At 40.8% G+C, this 13,970-nt stretch overlaps 2 protein-coding genes across 3 annotated transcripts in view; one reads left to right on the forward strand and one right to left on the reverse strand.

The window, feature by feature from the left end:
• Window positions 1–5,041, forward strand: part of marchf8 (membrane-associated ring finger (C3HC4) 8) — a 90,478-nt gene extending 85,437 nt beyond the window's left edge. The window contains exon 8 of one of the 2 annotated variants that reach the window (XM_058651121.1): window positions 1,821–5,041. In XM_058651121.1, coding sequence (XP_058507104.1) covers window positions 1,821–2,132 — 312 coding nt within the window. In that variant the 3' untranslated portion in view covers window positions 2,133–5,041. The remainder of the gene's footprint in view (window positions 1–1,820) is intronic. The other variant, XM_058651120.1, reaches the window with a different exon arrangement.
• A 40-nt stretch (window positions 5,042–5,081) lies between these two features.
• On the reverse strand, window positions 5,082–13,804 carry alox5a (arachidonate 5-lipoxygenase a). Its single transcript, XM_058651119.1, has 14 exons — window positions 13,534–13,804; window positions 12,330–12,528; window positions 12,034–12,115; window positions 11,123–11,245; window positions 10,358–10,464; window positions 10,106–10,278; window positions 9,625–9,771; window positions 9,345–9,548; window positions 9,172–9,258; window positions 7,804–7,982; window positions 7,562–7,683; window positions 7,164–7,264; window positions 5,836–6,006; window positions 5,082–5,693 (listed from the first exon to the last, which is right to left on the reverse strand). The coding sequence occupies exons 1-14, from the start codon at window positions 13,681–13,683 to the stop codon at window positions 5,514–5,516; spliced, it is 2,025 nt and encodes a 674-aa protein (XP_058507102.1). The 5' UTR covers window positions 13,684–13,804; the 3' UTR covers window positions 5,082–5,513.
• Window positions 13,805–13,970: the final 166 nt, after the last annotated feature.

Consider the following 13,970-nt stretch of genomic DNA (forward strand, 5'->3'; position numbering starts at 1 on the left):
GTCGACGCCACCTTCATTTTTAAACTATAAGCGACAGATGGGGTCGCAGGCCAGCTGTGGATTTTCAAAGAGTTCTGTATATGAATGAAATTCTGCCTCTGAGTTGTTGTTTTTTTTTAGTTTTGGATGATGCTGCGGCTTGTAACGAAAATGTTTCCACGTTCTTACACATGCTAATTTCCCCTGTTTGCTTAGAACCCTACATTTCAGGGGTTAGCAATTTGCACAAAATGCTGCAACTGCCTCGGGGACCAGAGTCTTGTTTTTGCACAGTTAAGCAAATTAACGATAATTCACACAGTACATATTAACCGCTAACCACTTCTTAACGTCTGCTGTGGAGAATTTAGTTGAGGTGTTGTTTCCACACGTCTCAGGCAGTCAGCTGCGATTTATTTAACAACGACAACTGGAGAGATACCAGGGAATGAAAGGAGGGAGATAACATGCAACATTCATCCCATCTGGTTTTGTTAATGTCTCTGTGCTTCTTTTTTGTGAGTGTGTGATACGGATAAAATCCTCTGTATGTTATTCCCTGGGTGATCTTTTAAAAAAAAACATTTCTACATCTACGAACTAATTACATTGATATAAAAAAAGCATTATTGATATAATGATATTAAATCAAAGATGTCAGAAATAGTCGAAATGCTAACACCATATAAATAGGGATAGCTTTTAACGCTAGGGTTGATTTCTGGAAAAAATATAATAAGTGTGATGGAGCATAAACAGGACACTCTTATGCCAGGATAAAAACAGAACAAAAGCAGCTGCTACAGCTTGTTTTGAAATTGTGATTTCATTGTGAAAATGATGAATCTTTCAGCCTCAATAATAAACACTTATTTATGGTTCCCTATCGAATAAACCATAAATAATGAATTCATTTATCCCCATGCTATCGTGCCATCTTACAGCCTGACTGTAGTGCACACCTTTTACCAAAAAAACATATACCGTGTGTCAAGCAACGATTAAGAGTCTTGCAGGTTTGTTGTCCGTTTGTCCTGCATACAGTGTAGTACTGTGCAAAAGTCTTATAGCATCACTAGATTTGTGCTTTTATGACCACGTCTAATTATTTTTTAATCTCTGTATTAAAGCACAACCAGAAAACAGAGCAAATACTGTGTGTGTGTGCATTATTAAATTACATTTTTTTCCAGGATAAATTGCTTTTATGGACTAAAGTGTCCAGTAATTACTTTGACCTCCCATTACATTCGGACAAAAGCAGGATTCTGAACCTTTGTCTTAATATTTCATGTCAGAATTGTTCCACCTGCTGATATATAAGACCGACTTTCACAGATCAGAGTTTAAAAGTTACAGTGGTGACCTGAGACGTTTGCACGGTGCTGTACATGTGCGCTGCATTGTTTGATTCTTCCCCTGCTCACATTAAAGTATATTATACTTCAAGGCTAATCTGTACAATGACTGACTGAGTTCAAACTGGCAGCAGCAGCTTATTGAGCCATTCTTTTCTCTCCTTTTGTGTTCTTCACTTGTGTGAACTATTGAACTCAGACTATACACACATTTAACCCTTTAACACCTAAGCCTCTTTTAACCATAGAAGGGCCAGAAAATGTGCTTTCACCCCTTTTTTCCAGAATAACTTTCAATATCTGGCAGTTATTTACAATTTACTGCATGTTAAAGTAGTGTATTCTCAGCTTTCAGAAACCGTCGTGTAATTACGGTGACGCAAACGCTCGGTGTTAAAGGGTTAATTTAGTTTATATTTTGTTGTTTTGGAGTCTGCTCACTGTTTGACTCGTGCACATGCGTCCTCTGTGTTTGCTCTCTGTTGCTCAGGGATCCTGGAGTGGCCGTTCTGGACCAAGTTGGTGGTGGTGGCCATCGGCTTCACGGGTGGACTGGTGTTCATGTACGTCCAGTGCAAAGTCTACATACATCTATGGAGGCGACTGAAGGCCTACAACAGAGTCATATACGTCCAGAACCGGCCGGAGACGTGTAAAAAGCTGGCGCTGGAGAAGCCGCCGCTCATGGAGCCGAGTCTGGAGAGCAAGGAGGCTCTGGCCCCCACCCAGTCGGACACAAACTCCTCCCAGTACACAGAGACAGAGGACTACAGTATGGAGGTGCTCCATGTCTGACCACTCGGTCCACGCCGGTGGTTGATCACTGATCCCAGACTGATCCACTGTCCACTTCTGCTCATCTTGTGTCCCCACAGCTCCATCCACAGAGTCAGACGGACCACGACTCTCTTCTTCTTACCCATTATCCCACTGATGAGACCTTGTTCCTCCTTCCTTCATACTCTACACTCTCTTTTTCCCCCAGAAATGGACTCTTCTGTTTCTACTGACTTCTGTAAATGTCTGGAGAGGCCTGGAACACACCAGTCTGTACACACACACACACACACACACACACACACACACACACACACTGGAGGAGCAGGACTGAGATAAATGGACTCATAAGTGGCTCCAAAGGTTTACACATATCTGATGTGTGGTTTCGTTTGCTTGTGGGTTCGTTCGATTTGTTTGTTTTTACCTCCCGTGAGTCTTGGGCGAACCCTTCGTGGATCAGTATGTAGCGCCGCACATCGGATCTCTGGAACATTCCAGCCACTGCCATCTCTGTCGCTGTGGTCCATCAACGTCTGCGCTGGTCTGGATCCGACCAGTTTTATTAACGCGGACATGCATCAAAGCACTTTTATTTTTCTAGGTCCCTTTCTTTAGCTTTTTTTTTTTTGGTCATTAATATAAATTTAAGTCTTGTATGTTGTTGGAGGAGAGCACACGTAAGCTTGGGAATGTTTCCTTTCCTGTTTTATTTGACATTTCATTTCTTTGTGCGCAACTATACACGTATGAAAAACCCTCCCGTGGATGACAAAAAAGGAATTAGGGTTAAAAATGGAAAGAAAAAAGGCGTTGACTCTCTTACTGTGCAAGGCAGTGCATTAACAGACCCTAAATACTCCGAAATAAACCACTAGCAGACAGACAACTGCCTAAAAATAAGCTTTACGCCAATTTTTGCTCTACAGGTCAGGACCCACACACTCCTAAACCATCTTTTCACTTGTATTAAGACGCTTCAGCACTGAGTTTATGTCCAAACGTGACATTTAGGATCATTATTTCCAGCATTTGAGATGAGCGGAAGTCTCAGTTTGTGTGGAAAGTGTCTTGTTAGACTCTCTCACATAGCGGTGGATGTCTGTTTTAGTGTTCATCAGCAGACAGCCAACTTGTTCCTGCTCATTTGATTGAGTGTTTCTCTCACATCGCGTCTTATGTGGATCAAATGAGACAAGTTGTTTCTGGCACCTTTTTTTTAAAAAAAAAGAACAATAATAATAATAATTCCTCTGCAGAAGCACAGCTGTAAGTGACACTGTTTCCGAAATCAGTTCTCATGGCAGTTTTCACATTCGTCAACAAAATAACATCATTTACTTTGCAATAAAAACTAATTAAAAGAACATGTTTGCCACCTGTGACAGATGCAACAGTAATCCTCATCACTCAGTGGTGAGCTCACTGCACTGCCACCTGCTGGTCATTTTAAGGTCATGTTGGAGGATTCAATGCCAGGGCTCACGTTGAGCCTCAGAGCCATTCCAGCAACACACACACACACACACACACACACACACACACACACACACACACACACACACACACACACACACACTTTTTAATAAGAAGAAAACTGTCTTTGATACCGTCTGTGAACGTCCATGTTCAAAACACACACCTGATGATGATGACTGCTCGGCAGCAGCAATAAACAAAAATCTGAGCTTTTTCTTTTCTTTCTCTCTCTCTCTGGCATCAGTGCATCCTGTACTTGTGAATATGCCCCACTGCTGACATGAGATCTGGAGTCTAATACAATATTAACAGATAATAATTAAATACGAGCCAAGGGAGTTGTCGTGTGTCAAGCTGAATTAAGATGTTGTAATGAGACGCGTTCTCTCAAACTTCATAAACTCCCACGTGGCTCAGTGCAATTAGACAGATAAAAAAAAATAAAAGTGCAATTACCCCCTTTTTTTCCTTGTTGTTCTATTCTATAGTTATGTGCTGGTGTTTAATGTCCAGGGAGTCCTCTGGGTATAAAAAGGTTACTTCACATTTTTTTTTTTGTGTTGTATTTATTTTTAAAAGAAAAGAGAGTAAAAATAAAAATAGTATATTTGTAATTTTATGCAAATTACACTTATCCCCCCCAGGCATACACACACTGGTCATTTACGTCCACTCTTTGTTTTGCAAGGTTGTCATTTTGATATATGTGTTGTAAAAAGTTTACGGTGTGTTTACGCTCTCTCGCTCTCTCTCCCTTTATGCTTTTTAAATTGCTTGTTGAATGCAGAATACGACACAGCATCGCATTTGAAAGATACGTCGCACGTTTTTTTTTCTCACCCCCACCTAAAAAAAATGACATTGCGTATTAAAACAAATGCTTTCCTTAAAAATGGAGGGTGAACGCTGGACTGTATATTGTGCTTCTGTATTTTCTTTTTTACTTTCTACTCATGGGAGCTGGCTCCTGTCGTCAAGTCTAACGTTTTGATGTCATTGTGATGAACACTGAGCATCATCGGGGGCTTCAACAAGCAGACATATTCATCTCGTTCCTTTCTTCTTACTTTCCCCCTTGAGCTGATTTCTTCATTTTTGCAACACCACTGAGCGAAACTCAAACCGAGAAAGCTTTTTAATTCTGGATTTTTGTGTGTGTCTTAAATCTTGTTATGTCTGGGACTCGTGTAACTTGCATAAAAGCTACATTTTGTTTACTACTGAGTGGACTTGAACATATATGACTGTTCCCCCCCCGTCTTATATTATCATTCCACGAGTTTTTGTCTGTGAATTTACTTTGAAATAGTAACTGTAAAGGATTTTTTGGTAAAAAGTAAATTCCGTTTTTAAACGAAATGTTGATGTTTTTCTGTTGGATTTCCCATGTTTGATCAAAGTATGTAGAGTTAAAAAGAACAACCAAATAAAAATTAAGTTGCTTTTAATGCCGTGTCTGTTTTTCTGCAATGTAACGGTGACAAGATGTACAAGAATTTAACTTTTTATTCTGCAGTGACGGATTTTTCTTTACACACCTAAAATAGGAGCAGTCAGCTGTTCAGGGTTTCTCAATCCTGGTCCTGGGGATGTTTCCCTGCTCCAACACAACTGATTCAAATGGTCACATAATCAGCAAGTCCTGCAGGGGCCTGATAGCGACCCATTTATTACAATCAGGTGTGTTGGAGCAGGGAAACATCTTAAACATGCAGGGCAGTGGATATAGTATATAGTAGTATACATATAGAGTATTTTCAGCAAACTATTCAGAAACAAAGCTCTGCGGTAAGAATGTATGCATTTAAATACACAGACACGTTAAAATCACATGCTGATTCCAGCATATTTGCACTACATTGTGTTATCTGTAAAAATAGAAATCATGATAATCTCAGCGAGTGTACAAGTTTTATTTCCTCACACGGCGACACTGTTGGGGATCTTGTCGGGCGACATGTTGTAGTACGGCAGCTTCTTTCCCTCGTTCCTCCTCTTGATGGAGCTGGTGATCTCTGCCAGCTTCTTCCTGAACTTCTCCATCGCCGCCTTCACTGGCTTGTCAATGAAGTGCTCGTCGGGATACATGCCCAGATACAGCTGCAGAGACACGGACACACAGAGAGAGACACACGGGTCATTCTGGCCTGAGGCACAGTGCAGGGAAGCAGAGGGAACTTCACACGTGATCCAGACTGCCTCTGACACACACACACACACACACAGAGGGACTTTCACATACCTCGTTCTCCTGGTACTGGCTAAGGGCCCAAACGGCACCCAGGTGCCAGCTGGAGCGTCCGCGGTCAGGGAGGCTCTCGATGATCAGGTTCACGTCTGCCAGGCCCTTCTTGTTGGGCGGCGGCTTCCGCATGGTAGACGGCGCATTAGGGATCCAAGAACACCAGTCGTACTGAAAAGAGACAATAATGTGTATGCAGTAATGACACTTGCTCACATACTGTACTAAAACAAACACATGTTTCTCTGCTCATTTCTCATTCTAATCCACAACATTGACATCACAATTGTGGTGACATAAAAGATACAAAAATATAATATAATTGTAGATCTAAAATTTAGTCTAAACTGCTCATGTCATTTCCTTGGTGGATCTTTTCTCCTATCATATTACCATATTATTCTCCACCACAGGCGGCTCGGCCTTCTATTTCGGGAACAAGTGGATGAATCTTGTTCAGCAGGGACACAAGAAAAAGGCCTATGTAATAAAATATGTTAATGATGTCTTAAGAATAAGTTTGTGTCCTCGTCTCGCAGCCTTTTCTCACTGGAAGTTTGTTTTGTTTTTGTAAACCACTCACTCCCTGCACCAGAGTCCAGAGAGAATATCAGCAGTTTTACATGATGGCTCACAAGAGTTGTTGATCCACTGCTGCCTCTTACCCGTGATGACAAACGCATCATTTTGCAACTGGAGTTGGGCAAACGTTTGTCTGAAATTACCTAAGCGACACAAACTTACCAAACGAGGCAGCAGTAGAGCAGCTGATTGTCTCTATGAACTGTGAAGTGTGAAGAGTGAGCTTTTAACAAAGTGTCACAAAAAATTTAATCTACAGTCGGATCAAGGTGGATAGATGTGGTTGAGTGGCTTGAGTATGTTTTTATTTTCTTGTGTCCTTGCTGTCAGCCATGTTTTTAGTTAAAGTGAACGTCCAAGTCAGTGCTGACAATTTAAGTGTACTTCAACCCGCTATAAAAAAAATAAAACACTGCTTATGCACTGATTATGTCATCATTTCTCAATCCTGGTCCTGGTGACCCACTGTCCTGGATGTTTTAGATGTTTCCCTGCTCCTACACACCTGGATTCACATGGTCAGCTCGTCATCAAGCTCTGCAGAAGCCTGATAACAACCTGTTTATTGGAATCAGGTGTGCTGGAGCAGGGAAACATCTAAAACATGCAGGACAGTGGGTCACCAGGACCAGGATTGAGAAACACTGGATTATATTATATATTGGACGACATATGAGTAAAGAAAACTCCCTAACAACACCTTAAATCAACATTGAATGCCTTGTTCCAGATCATTCATGACCTACCTGACCAAAGTTTACAGCTGCATGTTGCGCTGAGGCCGTGAACACGATGACCGTGAGGTACTCGGTCAGTTCGGCACGTGTTTTCAGAGACTTGGGAAACTCTGTGCATAGATTGTGGGGGAGACATTACATGCTTAGTCTTTAAATCCTCATAAAAACAAACTTCTGTTGTGTAAAAATCTCTTTGCAAAGAGATAAATGATGGTGAAATCCAGGAAGGAAATTGAAACACTGGATCTCACAGCCAGTGTCACCATCAGTCTCCTGTTTTCACACTTATACCACAGAACAGATGATTCTCTGCAACTATTATGAAACACTGAATGAAGTGACTTGCTTGCTTCATGAAAGAAGAAACCTCACACAGGTGGACTGTGAGCTTTGTAACGTGCACCCACCACATTGATCGAAGTCCTGCATCCCAAAGCTGCACACGTCTTTAATGAAGGCCTGGATTTCCTCGTCTTCCTGCACCGTCTCATCACTGGCGTAATAAATATGTATGACATCGGAGACGAAACTGCCAGAGAGAAAACAGGACAGCAGTCACATCGAGAGGAAATAATTACCTGTCTGTCTGTCTGTCTGTCTCTCTGTCTGAAGTAGTATCTCCACAATCTCTAAAAACAGTACTCCTCACCTTTTGGTGGCCTCCCATACAGTGAGTCCATCGTCTCTGAAGAAGTAAGTGGGCAGCTCTTCTTTGTTGTCCACTCCTCGGGCCTTGATCATATCAGGGAAGCACATAGACCTGAAGGTCAGAGTCTTCATGCTCTTCTGCACCAGCTGGACATGGCCACCTCCGCCTGTTGCATTTGCCTTGATGAGGAGGGAGAAGAACACCATCATAACAAAGTAATAGCCAATTATTCTGGGTTTAAAGTAATATTTCAGGGTTTTCATTGAGTAAGAACAGACTATAGCCCACTTAAGCCTAAAATATTATAAGTTTACCACTTTTCCAACTGGCAACTGAATGTTGCATGAATGCACCAAAGTCCATAGAGAAAACCAGTGATTTTACATCGCAGCACACGGGAGCTGTGGATCCACTGCTGCCTCTATTACTAAGCTGAAAAGTGTCATTTTATGACTTTGGTGTTTTAAACCCTTTATTCACTTTTACCTAAGCGACACTGACCTACAAACTGAGGCAGGCGTGGACCAGCAGCGACTGTGTCCCCGTGAGCTGAAATTGCTCCATTTTCTCTGACGGACTTTGGTGCGAGAGTGTGAGCAGCTAGCATACTTTAGTTTCAAGTGGAGAAATGCTGTCTAACAGTGAGATAAGGCGACAAACATCTTAGAATAGAATAAGCTGATGTTTGACAAAAGTGTATTTTCGTGTGTCACTGCTTGTGGTCATGTTTTCAGTGAGAGCTAGCGACTATGTTTCAGACAAAGGCTTGACAAAATAAATTACTTTATGTGATGGAGCCAGTTTAAAACAGAGAAACACTTTTCTAGTATATCATTTGAGTCGCTTCTAACACATTGTTTCTATGAGGATTCTGCTTTGTTTTGTTTATTTTGTAGTTATGCTGTCTTTTTTCTGTGTGTGTGTGTGTGTGTGTGTGTCAGGGGTGTGGCCGGCATCTCCTGTGGCAGCTGACAAGACACACCTGGTTCCAATGACCTCGTCAGTCTCCATATAAAAGCCTGGTCCTGCCTCCACCAGCCTGTCAGAGAGTTCTGACCTTCAGCTAGGGTAGAGCCACGTCATTGTGTTGAGTAGTTCTCTCATGTTTTTGGGGTTCTGGGTTTGTTTTATTTATTTTATCATGACTTTGTGTTCCTTATGTCCCCTCTTCATCATGTCAGCCACCACATGCTACCTTATACTCAGCTTTCCTGATAACATTTCATGTTTTTTAACTTTAGTTTGCTTTAATTTCTGTTTCTTTACCTCGATGAAGTCTCTTATTACATTTGAGCAGAAACAGCAAACCCCTCTTCTTCCTCACCCTCCCCCTGCTTATCGTTGTCTTTACACATCCCTCACACTCACCTTGTCAAAGATGCCACACTCGTTGATGAGCTGATCTCTGGCCTTGGTGTTAATGGCGATGGTGAAACGAATGTGTGGAATGAGCAGCTGGAAGAAGGAGAAGCATTTAACAGCCACTAAGTGAATCAGTCAATTAAACTTAAATCCGTTGAGCCAGTCGATGAGAGGTCTACCTTATACACGGGGTGAACAGCAGGGAGCTGCCTGAACATGGCAATGGCAAACACCTCTGTCATCAGGTGTGTCCTGAGCAGGTGTGTGATGGTCTGGTGGTGCTGGAAATCAGCAGAGCGGACCCAGATCTTAGCCAGCAGCCAGTCATTCTGACCATCAGTGGGCAGGAAGATTGGGGTGTCTTCACCTGGAGTTTGCCCAAGCTGGGAAAAAGAAAAATGCATTTAATTTAAGTGGAAAAGGCAAAATAAGGACTTTTTTTGCTGTGCATTACTGTACCTGTATGGCTATGGGTAGGACCTTGTTGCTAGCGTTCTTGTAGAGCAGACAAATGGGAGCAGCCACGTACTGCAGCGTGCACGGGTCTGTGGTGTTGGCACTGATGCCGTCTAACACCTCATAGTCCGCTATGAAGATGTTTCCTGCCTGTGGGGGCCACAAACATTTATTATACACATAATACTATATTTTTGTACTTTTTGTGCTTCACAGGGTGACTATGCCTTGCAAACGAGCCATAATATAAAATATATAGTCTATAAAATACCTAAAACAAACAAAAAGACAATATAGAGGACAATATAAAAAGAGAAAACAGAAATTGCACTTATTCCACACATACAGGAAAATATTACACATTATTACTACTGTGAGGTAACAGTAAAATACAGTATTTATGTAGGAAAACACTGTTACTTCACATTAATATACTGTATGACAATACTAAAGTTACAACAACCACACATAACCACGTCTTTACCTCGATTTCCTGCTCCAGAGTCAGTTCCCTCTCCAGGCTGACGGCGACCATGTCATGAGTAACGGGAAACTTGTCGGGAAGTTTGGTGCATTTTTGGATCACTACTGGGTTGCAGCCGTTCAGAAACTGGTATCCAAACATGAAGTCCTCTTTCCAGTGTTTCATCACATACTCTAGATAATAAATACGATAAAACGAATTAAAACATATAATATCATACCATATAATATAGGAGGAATGTAAGAGACTGACCTGAGATTGTGTTTTTGATTCTCACAAAAATCCTCTCAAAGTCGACAAAGTCAGTCCAGGACGACTGGAACATGTGCATGAACTGGTTCACACACAAATTCTCTATTCTGCAAATCATCATATGTCACAAATTACACAAAACAAAAGAGGCTAAAGTGTAAAGACATCAGTTGCATCTCTGTCTAATAGGTCAATTAAACACTTTTATTATTGTACCAGTATTGTACCATAATGTGTATATATCTGTGTACGTGTGTACAGGAAGCAGCAATAAATGCAAATGTTCTGCCCGACACTAGTTTTTTCCCCACTTCCCCATTTCATAAATCAGTCATCATCATGTCATTAACAATGACTTGTCATTTTTGCACCATGTAAAGACTTTGGACCTTTTTGGGGAGATCATTATCATTATTATTATATTATTATTATTATTATATTTTAATTATTATATTTGGGGCCTGTTTTGCATTACAGCACAAAGGTTTTAGCTCCCATGTCTGCAGGAAAGGATAATGCAAATGCCCCAGGTGATAAACAAACAATGACGCCTCTGTTTTTTGCCCAGGTAACCCTGAGAGGAGAAAATAGAAGTATGTTTTTTTTGAGCCTGAAGCGCCACACTGGCACCATGATGATTTGTCCCTGGAAGAGTGCACAGCAGCTCCACTGACTCACTCTGCTGTTTCCTGAGGGGCATCTACTGTAAACATGTTTGAGTTTACCCCTAAAAAAACAACCCAGGTTGTTGTAGGGAACACTTACGCCTTAGCATAGTTCAGAACAAAATCCACTCCCTTCTCACTGTCAAACTGGATGTCCCGGGGCAAATCATTGTGTCTGTTGGCATCGATGCTCATTGGAAAACCTGGCTGCCACTCCTTCCATCTGTAAAGGACAGCAGTGTTATCAGTGTGGACGCGTATATTATATATAATAACAATACACAATATTTTTTAATCATGATAGAAAAGCACTCACAGTAGGTTAAATGTGGTGACTTTACATTATTAGAATAATTGGGAATGGGAATGTTGAAAATGCTGCCTAGGTTGTCAACATACTAGTGATTTATTTATGAAGTGCCACAAGGGGGAGATTGGATCAGTCCAGGATCTTGTGATTTATAATGAGCTCATGCCATGTTTCTCAAACTGTGGTACGTGTACCACCAGTGGTACGCGACCTTCCTCTGGTGGTACTTGGAGCTAAATCTGAGAAACTGTTTTCACGTAGAGTGTAGAAAATGAAACAAATAAGAAGAAAATGAATAATAAATATTGTTATTAAATAACGATAACAATATTTAGAGTCACCTTCACCCATCTTAATCTAATTTCACTAAACCTGTGTGTGTGTATATGTGAGGAATCTCAATCAATCTAAATCTGCCTCCTGTGAATAGTTTGTAGCTGACTTTGCTCTACCTATTTACAACACTGTATTTTAACATTTTAACACGATAATGGTGTTAATTCTCTCTAAGAAATAAAAACATGTATCTTAGCAACTTGATTTTCTGAAAGCTCACAGATATGGACCAAATGGAGGTGGATTACAGACAGAAGACCCAACATATTTACGTTAAAAAAACCTGCAGTATATTAAAGCGTATTTTGACAATAATATTTTGTTGCCTTCTCCAGTGATGAGCTGCGTGTGTGGCGTGAACTTGCCTGAAGGTTTTTCTCCTCAGATCAAGCTCTTTTTGTCTGTGTTGTTTGACCAGGCTGGTCTTATCATCCTGAGGCAGTCGTGCTACAAGAGACAAGACAAATCAGATCAGATAGATTTCATTTGTGTAGTATGGAAGCTGAAATAGCCATAGTCACAGCCTCAGAGATGTGCAGCCATCTGTCTCGTCCGGTTGAGGTGAAAGGAGGAAATAAAGAAGAGGGAGAGGGGTAGCGAGTGTGAGACCATGATGCAGGAAAAGTGTTCAGCAGACTAACAAATGAACCGATGTCCGTACCTTGTCCGTCCCGCAGCACCACCTCCTTGTCGTCCACCAGCCAGCGGAAGCAGGGAAACTCCACGTAATCTCCGGCAGGCATCTTGACAGTGATGTACTTGCAGTACCAGTCGTCGTTCATCCAGTACTTTTTCTTCTCAATCTTCACCAGCACAATCTCACCGAGCTCCTCTTCAACTCTCACGTCATACGTGTCCACCTGCAGTTTAGCCAACAGATAAATACGGAGTCATCCACTGAACCATTTATCCTGTCATTACGTTTGGAAGAGAGTGATACTACTAACTAGTATGGTGTAAAAGTGATGGAATATTATCGTAACACAATGTTATTTCTAATGCAAATTCAACTTCAGATGGATATCGCATCTGATGTTTATAGTGTGTAATAATAATAATACATATAATATTACAGTAATGCCATTTTATTTCCAAAGTAATACCCAGGTAAATTGACCATCTGTATAATACTTCGCATGAATTAAAATGGATAATTTACATTTTATGAAGTTAACAATAATAATAAAGCACTTTACATTTGGAAACCATGTATGCAATGTTATTGCCAAGTTATTACTTTGTGATTACTATAGAAATAAGACAGTATTACCATAACATTACAACCATATTTCAGAAAATATTACCATACTGTTGTCATAATATTGCAATATTGTCACTGTGTTACCTTCTAGAGGTGAAACACAATGTATCTTGTAATTGTTTACATTTGTTTTAATTTACATACAGTGTGTTCAATAAAGAGAAAGTTAGAGAAGCTAAAACTATGTTTTTGCGATGTTGTTCCTTACAATTCAGCTCATTTGAGCCTTTTTTAACCACTTTGTTTTCCATTAAGTATATTCAACTCAATTTGCAAAATAGGGTCTTTATTTAACTGTAAAAAAAACAAACAAACATGTAAAAGCTTTGTGATTGTGAATTTAAAAAAGGAAGCTGAATTACATATAACAAATTGTAATGAAAAGGTTTTTTCCCTTTAGATCCTTAATTTGTGATTTGAAGGTTCATGTCCCTGCACAAATAAAGATCAAAAACATTATCGAGAACAACAAACATGACATGTTAACTTCTTTATAGACCCAACATTTAAAAAAGGCTGCTAATATCCCCCAGTAGAATATATTTGTGAGTGCAGGTGATGATGATGCTCATCCTTCATCCTCAGCAGTGTCACCATCACTTACCGCCCCTCTCTCAAAGTCGTTGTACAGAGCTTTGTCCAGCAGTGTCCTCTCGCTGCATTGTTCCGTACCCACCAGTGTGATGTAGACGTAGTCATCTGTCCCCGCGAACCACTGGTTCCCTGTGGCAATGGTCACTGTGTAACGAGGCATGGTGGACTCTCCCCCCCCCACCAAAAAAAGTAAATAACCACGTAAAAGGTTCAGATCAAAGTTTTTCAGCTGAGGCCAGTTTCCCTTCTCTTCCTGTATTTCACCAACTGCACAGAGAACAGAGAATGTAATGTGTAACCAGACTGAGGAGGAGGTGCACTCTCTTTCATCCTTTGGTGAAGTGGGCGGGTTTGTTTTTTTGTTTCTTTCTAAATGAGGTCAGAATACAATACAGCACTCGCTCCTATGGTGTGTGTTAACAGAGCACAGACATAAACATGGAGAGG

This window comes from Solea solea, chromosome 15 (assembly GCF_958295425.1).
Source record: "Solea solea chromosome 15, fSolSol10.1, whole genome shotgun sequence".
NCBI classification, from domain to species: Eukaryota; Metazoa; Chordata; class Actinopteri; order Pleuronectiformes; family Soleidae; genus Solea; species Solea solea.

Bases quoted from the DNA above. Each gene is read 5' to 3' on its own strand.
- alox5a (XM_058651119.1), bottom strand. From the start codon at position 13,683: ATGCCTCGTTACACAGTGACCATTGCCACAGGGAACCAGTGGTTCGCG. The intron at 9,549-9,624 runs GTACAGTAATGC...TCTTTTTCCCAG, and splicing joins TCCTACCCATAGCCATACAG to CTTGGGCAAACTCCAGGTGA. The intron at 7,684-7,803 runs GTGAGGAGTACT...TCTCTCTGGCAG, and splicing joins GTATGGGAGGCCACCAAAAG to TTTCGTCTCCGATGTCATAC.